The sequence below is a fragment of the Barbus barbus genome (assembly GCF_936440315.1).
Source record: "Barbus barbus genome assembly, chromosome: 38".
NCBI lineage: Eukaryota > Metazoa > Chordata > Actinopteri > Cypriniformes > Cyprinidae > Barbus > Barbus barbus.
Window position 1 is genome coordinate 10,848,646 of NC_136716.1, and position 23,341 is coordinate 10,871,986.

The window sequence follows — 23,341 nt, forward strand, 5'->3', positions numbered from 1 at the left end:
TATTAACAATTATTTTTTTTAGGTACAGCAAGCGGAAGAATACAGATAAGAGCACAAACGAACTACTTTTTGTTCCAGGGTCACGTGTTCACAGAAATGAGGGAAGTTTCCAATATTTTATATCAGATTTCAAGTCAGTATGTTGGTATTGCACACCAGCATTCTCGTTTCCTTTTTTTTTTTTGAAATAATTATTTATCGGTTTGACATATGATGACTGAAAAAAACAACATGGAATGTATATTTGTGAAAAACTACAGTATACGGGGGAAAATATCAGAATGCGCGTAGTTACCCCCCTCACCAATGCCTCTACTACCGTGCTGCAATAGAAGGCAGGAAATTGCTGAAATGCTTACGCAAGCAGAAAAGTAAGTTACTGCATAATGGCGCAAGCACACCATTTGGTAATTATAAAATAATGATAGAAAATTAATTGCGCCAGCGATTATGCAAATGTACTTTACCATGTAGTAATGTTATTGGCGTGTTCTGTACCATGTGCCCTAATGTGCATTTAGCCCCCAAGAAAGGAAAGTTTCAGATGGCAAATCTTTATTGTACAGCGCCATCTGTCAGAAGAATCTAGAAAGAAAGTTCGTGGATATTACAATGACACATTCTCCATTCTCCAGTTTTTGGAGTACAACCCCTTTCTAAATGTTTTTGAAAAGATCCCTCCTTTTTAAACCTGTAGCAGCCATATTGCCAGGGGCGGATTTAGTGATTTGGGGGCCCTAAACAAATTTCAGGTACGGGGGCCCCAACACAATAACTATATGCTCTTTTACGCCTAACCCTTATTTTGCTCGCTAGCTCTCTCTCTCATTATAGCTATAACTATTATTTATTATAACTATTACCCCTTCACAACTTAAGTAGCCTAAATAATTTGTCAACCTGATGCGATTCTAAAGCCATATTAAGCTACCTTATTTTTTTCGGATCACAACAAAAGACATAAAAAAAATGCTTGCACTTCTTCAATCTTTTTACAAAAAGGATTAAAATGTCATAAAAATTATCCCATGCAACTTGTTCCGTATTCCAAGTGTTCTTAAGACATACAATAGGGTTTGCCGAGAAAAAACCCCAAAAAATGTAACTATTAAGCGAAAATCTCCAGTCATTGCTTTCGTGCATTTATACGCGTGTTTAGTTTATAGTTCATTTGCATTCATAGTTCTCACTTGCGCGCCTAGGAAAAGCACACAAAAGAGTCATTTTGAAACATCAAGGCAAATAAAATTATGACTTGAAACACAATAATTTCTTTACTGAGGTGAATATACAGTCGTGGTCAGAATTATTGGCACCCTTGGTACATATGATCAAAGAAGGCTCTGAAAATAAACCTGCATTATTCCTTTTGATTTTTATTTAAAAAACAAAACCTTTCATTTAACTAAAACAATTGAAAATGGGGGAAAATCTCATTATGAAATAAATGTTTCTCTCAAATACACGTTGGACACAATTATTGGTACCTCTAGAAATTCTTAGTAAAATATCTCTGAAGTATATTCCCATTCATATTTACAATTTTGAGCACTCCAGGGGGGTTATGAACATGAAATTATCCAGCCATGGCTTCCTGTTTCACAGAAATATAAATAGGAGGGAAAACAAAAAAGAAGTCCAAATTCCCTTAATCATCCATCACAATGAGAAAAACCAAATAATATATTTCTGATGTGCAGCAAAAGATAATTGAGCTTCACAAATTAGTGAAGTGGCTTTAAGAAAAGAGCTAGAGCAGTGAAAATTCCCATTTCCACCATCAGGGCAATAAATAAGAATTTCCAATCAACAGAAAATGTTATGAATCTGCCTGGAAGAGGACATGTGTCAACAGTGCCCTCCAAAAGTATTGGAACAGTAAGGCCAATTCCTTTATTTTTTGCTGTAGACTGTAAACATTTGGGTTTGACATCAAAAGATGAATATGAGATGATAGATTAACATTTCAGCTTTTATTTACAGGTATTTTAATCTGGATCTGATACACAACTTAGAAGATAGCACCTTTTGTTTGAACCCACCCATTTTTCATGTTACCAAAAGTATTGGAATATGTGACTGACAGGTGTGTTTTGTTGCCCTGGTGTGCCCTATTAATAGGTTATTCAAACAATAAATAGCACTGAATGTCTGCCCTCAGTTTCAGATCCGTGCAGACTGCATTTATAGTTAGTTAGACGTGTAACCAACATGAAAACCAGAGAGGTGTCTATGGGTGAAAAACGAGCAATTGTGATGCTGAGAGAAGATGAAAAATCAATCAAACCATTGCACAAACACTGGCAATAGCAAGTACAACCATTTGGAATCTCCTGAGGAAGAAAGAAACCACTGGTGTACTAAGTAACACACCTCAAACGGGTAGATCAAGGAAAACATCTGCAGTTGATGACAGAAACATTGTTACAGCTGTAAAGAAAGACCCTAAAACAACTGTTAGTGACATCAGCAACAACCTCCAGAGGGCAGCAGTGAAGGTATCACAATCTACTGTTCGCAGAAGACTTCATGAACTAAAGTACAGAGGCTACACCAGAAGATGCAAACCACTCATTAGCAAGAAGAATAGGAGACGAGCCTCAAAAGTTCTGGGACAAGGTTTTATGGACTGATTTTATGGACCAAAGTGATGGAAAGGCTAAAGTTTGGAGAAAGAAAGGATCTGCTCATGATCCTAAACATACAAGCTCATCTGAAACACAGTGTACACAGGTGTACATTATAGTACACATTACACAAGTAATGTAATGGCTTGGGCTTTCATCGCTTCTGCTGGGACAGGCTCATTAATCTTCATTAATGATGTAACACATGATGGCAGCAGCAAAATTAACTCAGAAGTCTACAGAAGTATTTTGTCTGACAATTTACAGAAAGATGCAACCAAACTGATTGGGAGATCCTTCATCATGCAGCAAGAGTGAAAGAAAGAATGCAAAAGTTTGGTGATGTCAATGGCTCACAGGCTTGATGCAGTTATTGAAAGCAAAGGATTTGCAACTAAATATTAAGTCTTTTTCACTTTAATCTGTTAATTCTATCTGTTCCAATACTTTTGGTAACATGAAAAATGGGTGGGTTCAAACAAAAGGTGCTATCTTCTGAGTTGTGTATCAGATCCAGATGAAAATACCTGTAAATAAAAGATGAAATGTTAATCTCTCATCTCATATTCATCTTTTGATGTCAAACCCAAATGTTTTCAGTCTACAGCAAAAATAAAGGAATTGGCCTTACTGTTCCAATACTTTTGGAGGGCCCTGTATATCGTCCTAATGCACAGTGAGGAGGAGAATTTGAGTGGCCAAAGGCTCTTCAAGGATCACAGCTGGAGAATTGTAGAGAAAGGTTGAGTTTCAGGGTCAGAAAAACTTTTTTAAAAATTGTCAAACAGCCCCTACATCGCCACGTGTTGTTCGGGAGGGTTTCAAGAAAAATTCTCCTAACTCATCTAAAAACAATCTCCAGCATATTCAGTTGTCAGACATGACTGGAACATCAAATGGGACTGGCTTCTATGGTCAGATGAAACTAAAAAATGAGCTTTTTAGCAGCTAACACTCAAGATGGGTTTGGTGCACACAAGGATAATAAAAAGTACCCCATGTGTACAATGAAATATACTGCTTTACTTTTAATATTTCTGCTGGAGGTCCTGGACATCTTGTTTAGATACATGGCATCATGGATTCTATCAAATACCAACAGATAAAAAATCAACAAGTGACTGACTCTGTAAGAAATCTTATAATGGGCCATGTTTGGATCTTCCAATTCTGGATGAAGGAATGGTCTCTGATCTCTTGTCAGGTGTTCTCTAACCTCATCAGGCATTATAGGAGAAAATTTAGAGCAAATAGCAAATAGAGGTTTCAAAAAGTATTGAATAAAAGGGTGCCGTTAATTGTGGCCAATGTGTATTAGAGAAAAACATTTATTTCATAATGATATTTCCTCGCATTTTAAATTCTTATTCTCCAATGAAAAGTTAGATTTTTGTGAATTTTTTAAATAAAAGATCAAAAGGATTAACAATGCAGATTAATTTTCACAGCCTTCTTTTATCATATTTACCAAGGGTGCCAATAATTCTGACCACGACTGTATTTGTTCTGAGACAGTCAAAACAGCTTAGAATGTGTGCAAAGACTGCTCTGTCTATAATCACTAAAAGCTTCCGTTAATAAGCTCTCTGCACAATGAATCTCTTATTTACATCTTATCTACACATTTTTATAATGAGAGGATTCACAAGCTTGCAGAACTCCACACCTGTCAAAAACTCAATACATACTGGTGCATTTGCCAAGTATGTTTTGCGAATATCTAAGGCTTACCTCGCCTATTGGTTAAGTCCACCCCTGCATATTGCGCCAGAACGCTCACCACACACCAGCTTAACTAATATTTCTTTCAATAGTACAATAAAAGATTGTTTTCAAGAATACAATAATTTATTTCAGAGATACTGTATGAAGTAAAGTAAGTGTATTTTTCCTTACCTCTCAGGCAGAGTCAGGTAGGCGGTAGTATGTTTCCAATACATTCTCGTTCTCTCTCAACAATGCTCTAACATCACACGCAGACGGCAATGCAATTGCTAAGCTGCATCCTATCTGCACCTCTTCTGATAGGATGCACCTCTTCTGCTGCACCACTGTAATTTTCTGTGGGTCTCTGGAATTGTCAGTCAGCTGTCAACAAACTTCATTCTGGCCATTGCTTCTCAGTCTAGTCTTAGTATCTTGGGCTTGCCTGAGACCTGGATTCATCCAGAAGACTCTGCAACCCCTGCTGTTCTCTCTAACAACTTCCATTTCTCTCACACCCCCCATCAGGTTGGAAGGATACTGTCTTCTCATTTCTAATAATTGGAAATACTCAACTCACTCTTCCCTATGCAATAAAAAATATTTTGAGTTTCATGCTATTATGGTAACAGCTCTTGTTAAACTCCATATTGTAATGCTTTATCACCTTCCTGGTCATATATAATCTTTATAGAGGAGCTGTATGGGCTGCTGTCCTTAGGGTTGCCACCTTCAGCGAGGCTAAATAAGGGACACCCATTCAAAAAAAAAAAAAAAAAAAAAACCTCCAGAGTGCAATCTACTGTTTTATGACTGTAAGTTATTCTCATCAAATGTTATTGAGCTTTAAATTATGTCATATTTTGCTTTTGAGCCCATTTGGTAGTTTTCACATATGATTTACAGCAGATTTTAATAAATATAAAAAATGTAAAAGGTGTGCATTATAGTTTAGGCTACACCTAGATGAACAGTTTACAGTATGTGTTATGACTGTATGTCATTTTGCTCAAATGCTATTGAGCTTTAAATTTGCATTTGAGCCCATTCGGTAGTGAAAAATAGCATTTTATATGTAAATATTTTTACATATGATTTACAGTATTTTTTTTCTATAGTCTTTGGCCACACCTCACTGATACTGGAATTTGTGTGCTAAAGGAGCCCCGGCCAAGTATTGAGTGCATAAATGAATATACTTTAAAGAACTTGAACTTTTCTGTTTGGTAAATCCTTTTTTTGATTGATTTTAGGAAATATTCTAATATTTATCTAATAAAAAATCTATAAAAATTCAGGGTCACTAGGATACTCAAACCCCTCCTGTTTTTATGTTTTAGATTCTATTGAGTATTTTACCATAATAAAGATAAATAAATAAAAATGATTGGTTAAACATTATTTGTGGTGGGTTGGTGGATTAAATAATTGGAAAAGTCCTGCATTTGCTACACAAATGGTACATAATTGGATACAGATATGTACAATATGACAGTAATTTCATCCAGAATTTGTTGGTGTACAGGAGTCTACTTATCCAAATACAACTCTTTTTATGCAGTGCTTATTGCCATCCAGTAGATATAAAATTTAAGACTTTCTGTGCATACTTCGTGCCTATACCATAAAGAGAACATTCTCCAACAGAATGCATAAAACTGCTAAATTGAAGTAGGTCTGGCATTATTAAAGTTATGGACTTTCTGCCATCAGTAGTTTGGTAGATCATCTAGGATTAACAGTACAACGCGCTTCGCACTCCTATCCAGGTGGTGGTGGTATTGCACCGTTTTCCAGCCGCTAATAAACCATAGAAGAAGACGAAGCAGCAGCAACAGAAGAAGAAAAATGAGGAGGAATCAAATGTGTTAAAAAAAAAGTCCGATCGCTGGAAGTAAATGAATCGTTGGATTAAAAGGAAGCCACTTTTTTAAAAACAATATTTCCAAGACCCAGTAATAAAGAGGGTTCAGGTATGTGATCTGTTTATTTTTTCACAGGAAGGTCACAGGAAAGCTCCAATAACTCTTTAATAAAAATGAAAATGAAACGAAATTGCGCTGACTCCTCACCATAATAAAGGTGACAGATTTGCGTACGCCACGTGTCGGGAATAGGCGGCACTTGTAATTATTATTATTATTTAAACTAATACATGTTCTGTACAGAACGTCGTAATATTTCAAAACATACTGAAATGTAGACGTAACGTTAAATAGGCGCAAATTTTGCCATTGAGCGAACACTGAGTGATTGTTATGTTAATAACAATAAATTGGTGTGGGGCCTGTCCCAATACTTGACCCACACTTGCCTCTTTGCACTTGACCACTTGTCTACTTACATGACGTATTTCCTGTATTTGACCAAGTGTTCGAGTAAAGTGTGTGTAGAACTTTTGATTACCAACACATTACATCAGACAATTATATATATGCAAATAACGTTTTTACAGAGCTTTATTTACACATTCAGACTCAAACTCAGTATTCAAGTAAAGGGCTCCTTAGAACCCCTTAGAGTTTAATGTTTTTATTTTGCAGGTGAATTTAAGAAGATGGTATTGAAAGAGATTCCAACAGACAATATCACTCGCCCTTTGGGCCGGAACGAGGTCATAGGTTTACTCTTTCGCCTCACAATATTTGGTGCCGTCACCTATTTTACAATAAAGTGGATGGTGGATGCTATTGATCCAACAAGAAAACAGAAACTTGAGGCACAAAAACAGGTATGCCTTTTCATTTCAGTAGTTTACAGGATTATGTAGCTTTTTATTTATTTACTTCTATATAGTCCTATCCCCTTTTCATGTAAACTGAATATTGTAATGTAATTGTATTGTATTTTGTTCCATTGTTTGCCACAGGTTTGTTTAATATAATACAAGTTAAGAAGCCTTACTAAGTTGAACTTTTGGCAAAGCATAGCTTCACCAACGGCTGAAATTTAATGTTAAGTTTTATTGCCGCCTCACAGGCAGAGAAACTCATGCGGCAGATTGGAGTGCAGAATGTGAAGCTTTCTGAATATGAGATGAGCATAGCAGCTCATCTTGTGGATCCATTGACTATGCAGGTGAGGAATTATATCACAGTGTGACTTTATTTACCAGTCCTTAATTGTCTCCATCACAGTCTATTTGTATATTTTAAGAGCTTATGCAAGTTATACAAATCATTTATGTGTGTCCACAGATTACGTGGCATGACATTGCAGGTCTGGATGAAGTCATAACTGAATTGAAAGACACTGTTATACTTCCGATCCAGAAGAGACATCTGTTTGAAGGATCTAGGCTTCTTCAGCCACCCAAAGGTAGGCACTAAGATGGAAATGTTTCCTTAAAGGATTAGTTCACTTTTAAAAAAACTTTTGCTGATAATTTACTCACCCCCATGTCATCCAAGATGTCCATGTCTTTCTTTCTTCAGTCGAAAAGAAATTAAGGTTTTTGATGAAAACATTTCTCCATATAATGAACTTCAATGGGACCCAAATGGTTTCAGTGCAGCTTTAAACGATACCAGACGATGAATAAGGGTCTAATCTAGCGAAACGATCGGTCATTTAAAAAATAAATAAAAAAGTTTAAGTTTTATAAGCACAAATGCTCGCCTTGCTCTGTTCTGTGATGCGTGTTCGTGACGTCACGTAATACGCAATGATGTGGAAAAGGTCACGGTTGAGGTAGGCGGAAGTACTGAGTCAGTAGGCTTTTTAATATTAAAACACCCAGGATACGCACACGAAATGGGCATTTTAAACGATAAACTGACACAAAGACATTTGAATATGTGTATATGGTCCTCCTTCCGCACACTTGTAAACACTGACTCGGTACTTCCGCCTAAGTCAACCGTGACCTTTTCAACGTCATTGCGTATTACGTGACGTCATGAACGCGCATCACAGAACAGAGCAAGGCGAGCATTTGTGCTTATAAAACTTAAACTTTTTTATTTATTTTTTAAATGACCGATCGTTTCGCAAGACAAGACCCTTATTCATCGTCTGGTATCGTTTAAAGCCCTTTGAAGCTGCACTGAAACTGTCATTTGGACCTTGAACCGTTTGGGTCCCAATGAAGTCCATTTTATGGAGAAATGTTTTCATCAAAAACCTTAATTTCTTTTCGACTGAAGAAAGAAAGACATGGACATCTTGGATGACATGGGGGTGAGTAAATTATCAGCAAAAGTTTTTTTAAAAGTAAACTAATCCTTTAAAGTGTTCATAACTGAACTCCACACTTCATTCTGAGGTGGTTTTTCTTGTCTTGTTCTCAGGTGTGCTGCTGTATGGGCCTCCAGGCTGTGGAAAAACTCTTATAGCCAAAGCTACTGCCAAAGAGGCTGGATTCCGCTTCATTAACCTGCAGCCTTCAACTCTCACTGACAAGTGGTATGGAGAATCCCAGAAACTAGCTGCAGCCGTGTTTTCGCTGGCCATCAAGTTACAACCTTCTATTATCTTCATCGATGAGATTGGTAAATGTATATTTAGATTTATATGTGTCCCTCATACACCCCTTTATATTGATATACCAGTAGTTATTAATTTTACACTTTGCTATTAATATCTAGATCTGTTTTGAACCTTAATCAGTTCATTTTACTCCTTTAGTCACATAATATGGCAATAAGGTTCTATATATTTGTTATTAGGGCTTTTCACACCCAGTGGTGTATAACGTACCTGAAAGCCATTCTCAAGTAAAAGTACAGATATTATACCAGAAAAGGACTTTGAAGTCACCGTTTAGAATATTACTTGCGTAAAAGTCTTAAAGTATCTGATATTTATTGTATTCAAGTATGAAAAGTACTTTTTTAAATATTAAACGTACTTAAGTACTGAAAGTAAAAGTACAAGTAAATGCAAAATGGAAAAGAAGCATACATGTATATGTGTGTGTGTGTGTATATATATATATATATATATATATATATATATATATATATATACATATACATATATATATATATATATATATATATATATATTACATACACACACACACAATGTTCATACACCGCTTGAGTAGCAAGATTGTTTCAGTTTTAACTCTTTCTTCCATTTTGTATATTTGGGTAAGAATAAGAAGCACTTATCCCTCAAATAACGAGCAATGCACACTCCCTCAAAATTTGCGACATCTGTGGCATTGTGCTGTGTGATAAAACTGCACATTTTAGAGTGGCCTTTTATTGTGGCTAGCCTAAGGCACACCTGTGCTATAATCATACTGTCTAATCAGCATGTTGATATGCCACACCTGTGAGGTGGATGGATTATCTTGGCAAAGGAGAAGTGCTCACTAACACAGATTTAGACAGATTTGTGAACAATATTTGAGAGAAATAGGCCTTTTGTGTACATAGAAAAAGTCTTAGATCTTTGAGTGTCAGTGTCATTGATCAGACGAATGCAGCACACTACATTTTTACATAATGACACTAGCATTGCACATTCTCATTTTATATATTGCTTACAGTACTATCAAGTTTTTCAGAATAGACTTTTCGGACTCTTAAGTGTAAGAAGGAAAGAAAAAAGAAAGGTTTCTTTACACTAATCTATGTGACATCTCAAACTCTGAAATGTTTACATTGTGCTGTGTTTCCATTACTCTGTGGTTTAATTTGTCCCTGGTAAAAAGCAGTGCTAACCCCACTTATAAATTACCAGTGTGAAACACACCATTACCTGAGGTTAAAACCAGGTTTAGAACTACGATAACCCAGGGTTTAGCACAGTGTGAAAAGTCTTCTTTTGAAGTAACTTGTGTTTATCTTTATGGCTTAGATTCCTTTTTGAGGAGTCGTTCAAGTTCAGACCATGAGGCCACCGCCATGATGAAGGCTCAGTTCATGAGCTTATGGGACGGACTGGATACTGACTACAACTGCCAGGTACAATAAACAATTACTGGTTTTGTCAGTGATCCAAGATGCAAATTACTCTTCTTTTTTTGATGTGTTATGATTGATTTCTGAGCAAAGGTCATAATAATGGGAGCCACCAATCGGCCACAAGATCTTGATTCTGCTATACTCCGAAGGATGCCCACAAGATTCCACATCAATCAGCCCGTAAGTCCACGCCAAATATCTTTATAAGGTTTAAATGAAATCTTTCATTTTACTATTGAATCATTAAACTCTGTAGTGCTTTTTATAAATAATTTGTCATGTGTATCTTTAGAATGTCAAGCAGAGGAAAGACATATTAAAACTGATCCTGGAGAATGAGAATGTAAGTATGTTATTAACTGATCTGTATGGCTATTGAAAGTTGCAAGTGCTAAAAGGATAATTTTTCCTTTTATGAAGGTGGAGTCTGCTGTGGACTTTGGTGAAATTGCAAAACAAACTGATGGGTTCTCAGGAAGTGACCTCAGAGAGATGTGCCGAGACGCTGCTCTGCTTTGTGTGCGTGAATTTGTGCGCCAAGAAAGGTAAACAAAGGGCTTCAGACTCAGCACAAAACATCAGGCTTTTTAAAAAAAATCTTTATCTGAAGCTTTGGGCTCTGTTGTCACATTTACATAAACAATTTAAATTTGAATCATTGTGAAACTGATCTGTGCCAGGTCCTTATTAATTCTCCTCCATCCCATGACAGACCTGATGAAGACTTCTTCCGCCCAATCAGGCAGGACGACATGCAGAGGGCAATCGAGAAGATGAGGAAGTCCAAATCTGCAGGAGTGCAAGAGGTGTTTATGCATGTGCCACTGGACTGAATGTGGTGATGCTGTTTTAAAAAGAAGCTAGATTTGGTGTTTTTTTTATTTTATTTGTGGCATATCATCATGTTTTGCAAAAGGGGGAATTCAGGATTTATAAATGTAGAATGGAGTTTTTTTTCCCCTAATGATCTTTTTTTGCACTGTAATTTCCATTCTGTTTTTGCCATTAAATCAATGAGCCTTATTTAAAAAAAAGTTAATCGTGTAAAAACATTCTTAAATAAATTGTCGCTTCAGTGGAGCAGTTTATAAAAGAATGAACGATTCCCATTAAAATTTGTTCTGCTTGTTTAAAAAATAAGGCCCATTGTGTTTGTCTTCATAGGTTTGGTTTGGGTGGTTTTGTTTGTTCTTTAAACCCTGTGAGAGGTTTGTGTAGATGGCAATAGTGTAGTTACTATTTCCAGTTATGTATAAGGCACCTAATTATTTTTTACATCAACAATATGTAACAATTCTGTTTTGTGAGCACAAAAAACAAAATGTGTTCATTAACAGAATTTTTACTTGATCAACTTCACGTTTGTTTTCCAGCAAGTGAATGATTTGATTGAGATGCATTTACGGATTTATAAGCCATTTATTTTAAATAAGATGTTTAAGCGTTGAATTTAGCCCAGAGTAGAGGTTATGTGATGGTGTGTTGTATAGATATTTATTTGCATAACCTTAAATATGCTTGCACAGAATATTTGGGGCCAGTGCCAAGCCGCTGCTGTTAGGTTTGTGCTTGTCTGTCAGGTGTTATTTTTGGGGTTTGAGGGGGCGAAGGAGACTTGAAAATGGAAAGAAAACACATTGTACTGGAGTCTGTGGATTGAACAACCATTTTAGATTGCCAGCAATACAATTGTACAGTTGTATACAAGCATTTTTTGGTTATTAGATTTCCTAATTCACAATAGGGAATAGCTCTTTTCAGTCTAAATGTGTTTAGAAGTCAGAATGTGTTTGAAATGTTTTGTTTATGCTGTAGAAAAATTGGATGACAATGGTTTTGTCTCAATGAAGTTTATTGGAATGACTGCCCGATGCACATTACATCAAATATTGTAAGAAACAACAAAGTGTAAATCTCACAAGTTTGTACAAAAAGTAGAAAGTAGTAAATACATTTCCTGTAAGATAATAAATATGTTTAGGTTGGTCCGCTAAGAAAATGGCAAGACAATAAATATGCTCTTGTTCCTTCATATTGGATTCCTCAAGAGTTTCATGTTTATGCATTCAGCACAAACCTTTCACATTCATGCATCGCTTTTTACAGTAACTCGTTCATTTGGGAATGTAACAATGCCACATTTACATTGAGGCACACTGAAGTGCACTGCAAGACAATATTGTGTTAATGTCAAATACGTCTGTCTGTGGTTATACGCCGCTGCCAGTACTGAACATTTGTTTTTTAATTCTTATAAAGAGTGTTATAGAATTATTCTGTATCTACAATGAGTATAAGATGTTCTTCACTGGTGGAAATACTGCCAAGACAAACACTTATCATATTCCAAATAAAGCTCCAGTTGAGGTAGGCAAAATATTGGTCCTATTACTGTCAGGCATACTTCGATCTGCTTGATCAGACTATAAGTCTATAACAGAACTGAATCAGCAGTAGCTGTGTAGTTTGATCCATCTATGATTTTATACAGGGTGATCTCAGGGAACAACATTTACTGTATTTTAAAGTAATTTGCAGGGCATAAATATAGATAAAATTTATCTAAAAATGTGTAGTAGATATGAGTAATAAAGTTTTTTTTTTTTTAATATTACTACAATTTAGGACTGTAGTATATAATGCATATTTCTATAAACCTATTTCTATCAGTTCTAATGAAATGGATTATATAGAGCTTTGCTGTATGTCTGCATACAGTCCAGTGCCTAGTGTTCACTGGTCTTTCTGTAGAGAACTGTAGTACTCAGCTAGGACCTTCCATGCTTTTAGGGCCATGAAACCATCAGGGGGGTTCTCCCCGCTGCGGGCAAGGCTCCGCATTTTGGTCCCCGAGATGAACTCAAATTCCCCATGTCTGAAAAACAAAAAAGCAATTGACTTGAGCTTCAGTTTCAGTTTCAACAACAGTTCCTGGTGAAGCAGCTGTGAGCTGTGAACAATTCTTGTAAAAATGAGTAAATAGTGTATATACAAATTGATCTAGTGTAGAGATTTTAATACTTATTCCGCATCAAAAATAATGCATAAATTAGCTTCAAAATAAATAAAACGGTAGACAGAGAGGAATATTTTAGGTGTTATTTCACACTAAATAACACTTTATTTAAAGTTAAATGTGAAATTCATAAGAGGTTTTTGTGACAATTCTTCTAGGTGTATTTTAAAATTAATTGTTATAAGTTTAAATGATCAATAAATCATACTAAATCATCAACTAACTATATGTATAGATAGATAGATAGATAGATAGATAGATAGATAGATAGATAGATAGATAGATAGATAGATAGATAGAATCAAACCAAAATTTATTCAGACAACTACAACATTTCTCACATTATCACAGTTTATCTGCAATAGTTTAGAAAGTGGTAATAAAATATGACATGAACTCAGAGTTAAACTGTGTCAGAACAAATTCATCTTGATAATGTCAGATAACTTTGATAGAAAGGTATGGATTGTTGGATTACAATCAACCAAAAATTATTCAGATGTTAAATTTAAGTACACTATTACTTGTGTAAATATCAATGTGGCTCAATGTGTAAATATATTCATTATTACAAATTTTCATGGTCTTTAAACCACTCTAAACATTTAAGTGCAGTCCTGAGGGCTGAAATGAAACATTTGCATACCTTTCCTTGTCATAGAAGTCCATGGCCTTCTTAACTTTGTTGTATGCAGCAACTCTGAAGGGAATAATCTCTAGAGATGTGAGGCCTGGTGCCATGGTCAGCACTTTTGCACCGTGTGTGGGCTCATACAGGTCCTTCTTTGTCTCTGGATGGGGCATACCTGCTGGATCTCGTCCTACAATATAAAAGTTGGCCCCTGCGATCATCCTGGCCCGACAATGCCACTGTACCTGTAAGGACATAACAGATTTTTTTGTGCAATTCAGAATTTGTTCGACTCTATTTGTACTACAAAAGGTCTAAAATGGTTACAGAAACTGTTTTCTGTTTATTAACCTGCCTCTTTTGTTAGAGTAACAAAAGTCTGACCTCTGTAGGCCCAGCATACATCATGGGTGAGGGGAAAATGGCCACAATAGTGTTTTCTGGATCCAGCACTCCTTCATCCAGAACAGCAGTATGCTGTTTCATGCGCCAGTCCAGAGGTACATCATCCTCTTTGGTCCAGCCACCCAGGGGGTGCAGCAACAGCACAGGCTTTTTGTAGCCTCGCTCCAACAGACGACGCTTAGTGTCCTGCATCAGGAGCGCATGGCCGTTGTGCACAGGATTACGCAACTGGAATGCAAAAATGGCATCTGCAAGGGAAAGGCAATTGCAGGAGGTTTTGTCACACTAGCAGGTACCTATGGGAATGACCTTGTATAAAAAAAGTTTAGGTTTAGGGGTAGTGTTACATTTGCTACAGCATCATTATAGTGTGCTCCATCATAATAAGATTAATCTTAGGTAACAGTTTCACTTTTACCTGCTCTCATTTCTTTAAATTTCTGTCTAAGCTCCCGTGGAGTGAGACGGTACTGGTCAAGACCATCATTCCACCTAATTCTCTCAAACACCTCCAGGTCTCCACCAGCCAGCCAATCACCACTCTCCATTACCATCTGTACAAAGCATAAAAGGTGTCATTTCATTAGCTGATTGTATTAGCAAGTATAACATACAACTGTTATAAAAGCAATGGCGGAGAGATGCGTCTTCTCACCTTGATGTATGGATGTTGGGGGCATGTTGTCCCCCACTGCCTGGCACATCTTTCTTCTTTTCGATGCTCATAAAACTCAGGGTTGCGCATGATTGCCACCTTTTGACCTTTGAACTCCAGGATAAAAGCAGCGCAACTGTCCAGCCTCTCTTTGTCGTCTTTGGATACAGGTAGCACAATGGGAACAGACATGTTGATGACTCCACCTAAACATAAAATATTACCTATTATTAATTACTGTTTTTATTATCAATAATAATAATATTATTTCATGTAACGTTTGATGTTATTACATGCTAACTGAATGCATGTAAATTAAAATTATTATGGATTATAATATAACCGATTATTACTATGTCATTAATTAAAATAATATTATATCCACTCATTAAAAACTTTAGAATTGGTAATATTTTTGAAAGCAGTCTCTTATGCTCACCAAGGCTGCATTTATTTGATCAAAATACAATAAAAACAGTAATATTGTGAAATATTATTACAATTTAAATATATTATAAAATAATATATATTATATATTATAAAATATAATATATTATATATGTATATATAAATTATAAATACTGGAAAAGCTGATAAAGCTGGATGGTAAAGCTTAATTGTTAGCAGCCATTACTCCAGTCTTCAGGGTCACACGATCCTTCAGAAATCATTCTATGCTAATCTGGTGCTTAAGAAACATTTCTTATTATTATCAGTGTTGAAAACAGTTGTGCTGCTTAATATTTTTATGATCAGGATTCTTTGATGAATAGAAAGCTCAAAAGAACAGTGTTTATATATGAAATAAAAGTATTTTGTAACACTATAAAATGTCAATTTAATGCATCCTTATTGAATAAAAGTATTAATTTATCTTTGTAAAAACTTGTGAATGGTAGTCTATGTTATTTCTAAAGCTCAGAGTATACATTATTTACCCAAAATTAGAAAAGCTAGAAAAAATGTAGTATCTGATAATGCAAACCTCATTATTTTTCTTAAAATTATGTTAACTGTGAAATTACATGGAAACGCTGTAGAAAAAAATGAAACATTTTGGGGGGTAATGTTTCTGTTAGTGGGCCAACAGTTTAGAAATGTCTTAACCATCAAGCAAAGTTCCAAAATGCAAGACTTGCAGGAATTCCCTCTCCCTCATGAATCCCCTCAGTGGAGTCGCCCAGCCCTCGGATAGAACCTGTACCCACTGCAAATCCAGCTACAGAACCAGAGAGAAACACACAAAAAGAACTTCACATGACAAGACCAACAGTTTGCCACAAAATAACAACAGGAGCACATGGCCTTTGTACACAGGATAATGCAACTGGAATGCAAAAATGGCATCAGTGGGGAAAAGACTCAATTGCAGGTTTTTTTTTTTTTACACTAGCAAGTATTTATAGGGAAAGGGAAGTGGTGTGTGGCCAAGTATGGTGACCCATACTCGGAATTTGTGCTCTGCATTTAACCCATCCAAGTGTATACACAGTAGCGAACATACATCCGGAGCAGTGGGCAGCCAATGCTGCGGTGCTCAGGGTGCAGTTAGGGCTCCCCAGCTGAGCAGTGCCTTGCTCAAGGGTCTCACCTCAGTCGTGGTATTGAGGGTGGAGAGAGTGTTGGTTATTCACTCCCCCCACTTACAATCCCTGCCGGACCTGAGACTCGAACCCACGACCTTTGGGTTACAAGTCCAACTCTCTATCCATTAGGCCACGACTGCCAAGTTCATTAGGCATGAACTTGTGTAAAAAAAAAAAAAAAAAATTAAGCCATAAAATAACAACTATGACTTACTACAGTTCTTTTTTTTTTTAAAGTAGTTATTTTAGTTGCTGTTGCAGGATTGAATTATGCAGTACAGTTCCATTTCCAAAGACCAGGTTACAGTGAAAGGCTTTCTGTTAACTGAACTGTGATGAAATGCCAGTGGTGTAACATACAGGGCGGTTGATTCACACAGCAGGGCATGTGTGTGTTCATGAAGGCTTGCATTACCTCTGTGATGGTTAAAGTGGGGAGTATATTGGCATCACTCAGCACCAGGTCCAGCTTGTTTTCAGGAACAAAGAGCTCATTCACTTCTTCTGTCACACCAGTGGGCACAATATCCTATGATAACGAATCATCTGGTCAGTAATGTTTCAATATCTCCCAACTGAAAACTGACAGTCTGTGAGCTAGCACAAAGAAAGGGACAACTGGCAAAACACAAGGATCCATTTGATGACCAGAAATGAAAGAATGACCCACCTGTTCCTTCAAGAGATCCACTAGCAGCTGAATGCAGTCATTGACAGTGAGCTCTCCAGTCTTCAACACAAGCTCAGGGGCTTCAGGTTTCTCATAGTCAGAGTCTATTCCCGTAAAACCTAGATGGCAAAAAAAAGAGAAAAAAATAAATTTTTCTAGAAACATTCATGGAAATGACATTATTGCCAAATAGCTGCTCTGCATTTTTAAAGGAATAGTTCACCCAAAAATGAAAACTCTGTCATTAATTACTCACTCTCCTGCTGTTCTAAACCCGCAAGACTTTCGTTCATCTTCAGAACACAAATTAAGATATATTTGAAGAAATCCGAGAGCTTTCCGACCCTGCATACACAGCCACGCCTGATGCATTCAAGGCCCAAAAAGGTAGAAAGGATGTCATTAAAATAGTCCAAGTAACATCAGTGCTTCAACCGTAATGTTATGAAGCTACAAGAATACTTTTTGTGTGCAAAGACAATTAAAATTACTTTAATCAACAACAACTTCTACAACAATTTCGTTATTTTTGTCTTCTTTGCACACAAAAAGTTCACGAAGCTTCATAACATAACGGTTGAACCACTGATGTCACATGGACTATTTTAACATTGTCCTTACAGCATTTTTGGGCCTTGAACGTGTCAGTTGCGTTGCTATCTATGCAGGGTCAGAAAGCTCTTAGATTTAAACAAAAATATCTTAATTTATGTTCCGAAGATGAATGAATGTCTTACGGTTTGGAGCAAGATGAGGGCGAGTAATCGATGACAGAATTTTGATTTTTGAGTCCAAAATAAGTCAAGTGTGTGTTTCTAATGTTAACTATTTTCTTCTATCCAAGATAAACATGATGGGCCATCTATAAGCAATGCATCTATAGATTTATTTTCCCAACAAATACCTTTAATCTCTCCAGCACGGGCTTTTTTATAAAGTCCTTTGACATCTCTGCTCTCACACACCTCCAGTGGGGCATTTACAAACACCTCAAAGAACGGCAGACCCGCACGCTCATGGATCTTCCTGGCGTTGTTTCGATCCTGTTGTGAGCACATGTAAAATCATCCTCTTAATCCATCCTGAGATAGGAATTGTTGGAACACATCATGTATATAACCTCTGATGTCATTAAATATCACCCCACCTGTGTAAATGGAGAAATGAAACTAGTGATGCAAACCAGTCCGGCATCAGCAAACAATTTGGCCACCTCAGCAACACGTCGGATGTTCTCTTCCCTGTCTATGGCCGTGAAGCCCAAGTTCTTATTTAGGCCATGTCGAATATTGTCACCATCGAGCGAGTAGCAAGGAATAGCATGAGAAACTAGATATTCCTCCAGAGCAAATCCAATTGTGGTCTTCCCAGCACCAGACAGCCCTGTAGAAAAAAGAAACACTGAAGTAAACTGTGGGAAAAAGATGTGATATTTTATGAAAATTGTGCCTCAGACTGTCTAGCATCTGCCTAACATCTCCTTCTCTATTCCACAGAAGAAAGGAAGTCATTCAGGTCTGAACATTTAGGAGTGAACTATCCTTACTAATTTGTTCAATCTAATTTTCTCACGGACATTTTACTGGAGAAATCCTCACCTGTCAGCCAGACAGTACATCCACGAAATCCACCTCTGGTCCCAACCACTTGGCCACGCTTGCTTCTGCTCACATGGTGAGCCTGGTACACAACATTGGTTGCTCTCTGCAGATCCTATGTACAAAACAAAAAGTAGATATACATGATTTGAAAAGTAAGCATGAGAAAACTTTGCAAGTCATTGCATCATTTCCATCCTTACTGACACTGACATTGTGTTTCTATAGGGACAATGGGTAAGATTCACAAAAGTGTTTGAAAGAATACTTCACCCAAAAATGCTAATTCTGTCATCATTTACTCACCTCTATGTCATTACAAATCTAAAAGAACATCTAAGATCTAGATTCTTACTAAGAAAGTCAACGATCACCAAAGCTTGTTTGGTTTCAAAATATATATTTTCATGTTCCACGGAAGTAAGAAAGTCACACAAGTTTGGAACAATATGAGGGTAAGTAAATGATGACAGAATGTAAATTTTTGGGTGACGCTTTAATTTTAACATCATGAAAAAGTAATGTTAGCATCCCAGAGCCACATCTGACAAAAGAGTAGAATTACATCTTACAAAAGAACACAAATACACAGTTTATTCACACAATTGTGTTCTTGTGGATTATATTCTTGTGTATCTGACTGGGTTATCAAGACTGAGGAGGGAGCAGTTTCAGAAAGAGAACAAGGCCATTCATGCAGGCCCATGCAGAGGTGGCCAGCTGGAGCGGAGCCATCTCTCCCACTCTCTCTTCTCTGCACCAAGGCTCTTTGGATACACAAGAAAACACCAGCTTGATGCAAGTAACCCTGGGGTTTGTTCATTCCCAAAGGTACACAGTGTCTCTTTGACTGAGGATATGCAAAATCTGGCTTCGTAAGGAACTGAATTACTAATGACATTAATCTTACCTGGGATTTGCATAGTTTTATATGGTTAAATTGCAGATCACAAGAAAGCTCTTTATGAAGCTTATTGGCATGCATGCTATGAGTCTGCCATTTATATTATAAGATGGGTGAGTTTTTAATTTATACTGAACAAAACCTCTAAACACATCAAATAAAGTTAAGTCACATTCCAAATCTACACAAGGTGATGAAAAGAATAAAACTAAATCCTAACATCCTGCCACATCACCATAGATATACATTTGAACCATTCGTTCCGCCGAAAACAAACATTTGTGTTATTTTAAGGGGCTGCCACTCCACATTTTTCCAGTAAATTACACGGATGATTAACTCGAGCAACTCTTACTTTGTGTGAATGAAACGCCTTTTAAAATAAACGTTTTTTAATATAAATAAAAAAGTCTGTTGACATTCGTAGTTCCCATCGATGCAACTTTTAAAAGTTCAGCGAGAAAGAAACAAAAGCAAGGAAAAAAGCAAACGTACCGTTCTTTGCTTTTTCATCCCAGACATGATGCAACAAAGCGAACACGGGCCGAGGCTTTCAAAAGACGTGACCGTTGAGAGACTAAAACACTGAGTTAAAGTAAAGTTAGTGGAAGTCAGGATATATTGGACACGTAGCACTAAGCGCTCTTCCTGAAATCCTCCCACCATCGCGCTGCTCACTGACTCTGATTCTCACTTACTTCTCTCAACTCAGCGTGAGACAAAACGGAAGTGCTAAGATACAGATATGAAGAAAATAAAATTGAACTATCATAGCTGCAAACTCTTTTGGTCTTTTTTATTCCATAACACAGGAGTTGACAACCCGTTTTTGCAAACCAAAGATTACATCATCACAACAGCCTGTAAAACACTTGCATTAGTTGATTAAATTAGGCTAATTGTAATAAAAAAAGAAACTCTACACCTTACCTTATTCATATATGTAATGAGATAAATTCTTATTTATTACTATCGATTTTAAACTACCAAAGACACCTTTTTGATTTATCAAATTTAAAGGGGATGATTAGATTGTTATTGTAAAAGTCACAACACATTTTTATAATTTATAATTGTCATTTAATTTTCTAAAGATGTGTTGTTCCACTTATCAATTGTTAACATTTGAATGATAGGATTGACAGTTCTCCATATGCAGTAGTCTGCACATACATATGCTATTAGAGATTGCTTGCTTTGACAGATTATAACAAGTAACATGGCATTGACATTCAGTCCTTGTACATATGAAGTATGTCCACATATTTAAAGATGAATAAACAGACATCTCTTACTTCATTAGGTATTTTTATATTTATTATTTTACAAAAATAGTTAAAATTACAAAAATATATATGTTCTATAAGAGATAAATTCCAACTATCATAAATGAACAGCTGAATGATCAGATAAACAGTTCTTGAAATGCAGTACACATACATACATAAGCTACATAGAGAGATTCCTTGCCTTGTTCGATTATTCACAGAAACATAGCATGGACTTTCAAGCCTTGTTCAGCAAGACAATTTGATATGAATGTGTCCAGCTCCTCCGGATACTCAAACAATCAGAATATTGTATTGTACAGATGTGCTATATACAAATTATGCAAGGGAATGTGGATAAATGTATGATATATTAAAAACATATGTATAATAAATATAAATATGGATAGTTTGGTATTGCACATGTTTTATTGCACAGTGGGGAGAACATTTAACTGTTTGTGAGGTAGATATGGCCTGAGGGACGAAACTGTTTCTGTGTCTGGTCGTTCTGGTGCTCAGAGCTCTGTAGCGTCGACCAGACGGTAACAGTTCAAAGAGGGAGTGTGCTGGATCTGAGGGGTCCAGAGTGATTTTACCAGCCCTTTTGCTCACTCTGGATGAGTACAGTTCTTGGAGAGTGGGGAGGGTTGTACCAATGATTCGCTCAGCAGTCCGGACTACCCTCCGTAGTCTTCTGAGGTCAGATTTGGTAGCTGAGCTGAACCAGACAGTTATTGAAGCGCAGAGGATGGATTCAATGATGGCGGAGTAGAGCTGTTTCAGCAGCTCCTGTGGCAGGTTGGACTTCCTCAGCTGGCGAAGAAAGTACAACCTCTGCTGGGCCTTTTTAACAATAGAGTCAATGTGAGTGTCACACTTCAGGTCCTGAGAGATTAATAAAAAGACATCTCTTGCTTCATCCGATTTGACCCCAGGTATTCATTGATGGCATTTTGTTGATTTTTACTGTCCATCTGGAGTAAGGCAGGCCCTTTCACCTCCCCACAAAATAACTCACGGTGACTCTATATCCAGCACAACACTGGGCCAATGTCTCTTACAAACTTCCACTTTATGTCCTCTTGGCACTCCTGTTAAAAATACAGAATACGTGTGTGTTGGTCCACTAAATATTTGTCATACTAAATAGTATTTACCTCGTCATTTTGCATACAATAATATTTTTGATTTTAAACCACAAAAATCAATCACTTCAGTATCTAGAGAAATACTCCCACCATTCCTCCATACCTTTCTTTACTGTTGAAACAGCAGCATGAACCCCTCATCCAAGCAGAACTGCTCTGCATCAAGCTAGTATGCTTAAATGCGTAGAATGCTGTAAAACATGACAAACAAACCCTGACAATCATTATGTGATCTTTCGATTAATATAGAATAATACAAAGATAATTTGTCATAAACACAGAGTTATCCAGCAATTCATAGTGAAATGATGTGGTTGCTCAACCAAATTACTGTGCAAGGGTACTGTGATCAGTGCTACAAAACTACATGAATGTCACATTTTATTGTTAGCCGTTTCAACACATATATGTTCTACCAAATAAAAAGAACAGCACTTTTAGAGTTCATCCCACTCATTGATGTGAGCATAAGTATTGGGACAGTTGAACATAAGGCAGATATAAAAGATTAAAAGCTATTATTTAGTTGCAGATCCCTTGCACACAATCACAGCAGTGAGTCTGTGACCCATCGACATCACCAGACTCTTGGTCTCATCCTTTGAAATGCTTTTCCCAGCCTTTAATGCAGCCAATTCCAATTGTTGCTTGTTTTGGGGAGTTTCTGCCTTTACTCTCCTCTCCAGCTGGTGAAATTCATGTTCAATCGGATTAAAATCTGGAGATTGACTTGGGCAATCTAAGACTTTCCATTTCTTTGCCCTTATAAATTCCTTGACTGAACTGGCAGGGTGTTTTGGGTCATTGTTTTGACGCGATATGAAGCACTTCCCAATTAATCTGGTGGCATTTTCTTGAATATTGGTAGGCAAGATGGTTTTGTACCCTTCCAAATTCATTCTGCTACTGTCATCATACATTAAGTCATCAGTAAAGTTGAGAGGGCCTGTTTCAGAGACAGCCATACACCATGCCATGACACCACCTCCACCATGCTTTACAGATGAGGATGTATGCTTGGGATCATTGCAGTTCCCTTTTTTTCTCCACATTTTTGCTTTCCTATCACTTAGATAAAGGTTCATCTTTGTCTCATCGGTCCATAAACACAGTTCCAAAACTATTCTGGTTCACCTTTGTGCTTTTTTGGTTTTCTTGCCTTTCTATTTTTGGTGCTGGTCAGAGGTTTGCATCTTGCTGTGTAGCGTCTG

The 23,341-nt window shown here is 36.8% G+C and overlaps 2 protein-coding genes across 3 annotated transcripts; one reads left to right on the forward strand and one right to left on the reverse strand.

The window, feature by feature from the left end:
• Positions 1 to 76: 76 nt before the first annotated feature.
• LOC306857728 (outer mitochondrial transmembrane helix translocase-like) lies at positions 77 to 12,519 on the forward strand. Of its 2 annotated transcripts, none has more exons than XM_079397840.1 (10): positions 77 to 371; positions 6,875 to 7,062; positions 7,311 to 7,409; positions 7,529 to 7,649; positions 8,621 to 8,821; positions 10,140 to 10,246; positions 10,337 to 10,426; positions 10,539 to 10,589; positions 10,667 to 10,791; positions 10,959 to 12,519. In XM_079397840.1, the coding sequence occupies exons 2-10, from the start codon at positions 6,889 to 6,891 to the stop codon at positions 11,077 to 11,079; spliced, it is 1,089 nt and encodes a 362-aa protein (XP_079253966.1). In that variant the 5' UTR covers positions 77 to 371; positions 6,875 to 6,888; the 3' UTR covers positions 11,080 to 12,519. The 2 variants fall into 2 exon arrangements, with proteins under 2 accessions (XP_079253966.1, XP_079253965.1); XM_079397839.1 differs by lacking the exon at positions 77 to 371 and adding an exon at positions 6,101 to 6,304.
• LOC306857697 (bifunctional 3'-phosphoadenosine 5'-phosphosulfate synthase 2-like) lies at positions 12,085 to 20,421 on the reverse strand. Its single transcript, XM_079397756.1, has 12 exons — positions 20,207 to 20,421; positions 18,808 to 18,922; positions 18,357 to 18,592; positions 18,114 to 18,252; positions 17,210 to 17,328; positions 16,955 to 17,068; positions 16,061 to 16,172; positions 14,954 to 15,159; positions 14,717 to 14,852; positions 14,278 to 14,546; positions 13,909 to 14,138; positions 12,085 to 13,121 (listed from the first exon to the last, which is right to left on the reverse strand). Exons 1-12 carry the CDS (start codon positions 20,375 to 20,377, stop codon positions 12,980 to 12,982), a joined length of 1,989 nt encoding a protein of 662 aa, XP_079253882.1. The 5' UTR covers positions 20,378 to 20,421; the 3' UTR covers positions 12,085 to 12,979.
• Between the last annotated feature and the right edge of the window lie 2,920 nt (positions 20,422 to 23,341).

What these genes read in the sequence shown, in the direction of transcription:
- LOC306857728 (XM_079397840.1), top strand. Translation starts at nt 6,889, where the DNA reads ATGGTATTGAAAGAGATTCCAACAGACAATATCACTCGCCCTTTGGGC. An exon ending in ATACTGACTACAACTGCCAG is followed by an intron (nt 10,247 to 10,336) that starts GTACAATAAACA and finishes TTCTGAGCAAAG; the next exon opens with GTCATAATAATGGGAGCCAC. An exon ending in GATTCCACATCAATCAGCCC is followed by an intron (nt 10,427 to 10,538) that starts GTAAGTCCACGC and finishes GTGTATCTTTAG; the next exon opens with AATGTCAAGCAGAGGAAAGA.
- LOC306857697 (XM_079397756.1), bottom strand. Translation starts at nt 20,377, where the DNA reads ATGGTGGGAGGATTTCAGGAAGAGCGCTTAGTGCTACGTGTCCAATAT. An exon ending in CCACTTTAACCATCACAGAG is followed by an intron (nt 16,173 to 16,954) that starts GTAATGCAAGCC and finishes CTGGTTCTGTAG; the next exon opens with CTGGATTTGCAGTGGGTACA. An exon ending in ATTTAAAGAAATGAGAGCAG is followed by an intron (nt 14,547 to 14,716) that starts GTAAAAGTGAAA and finishes TTTCCCTTGCAG; the next exon opens with ATGCCATTTTTGCATTCCAG.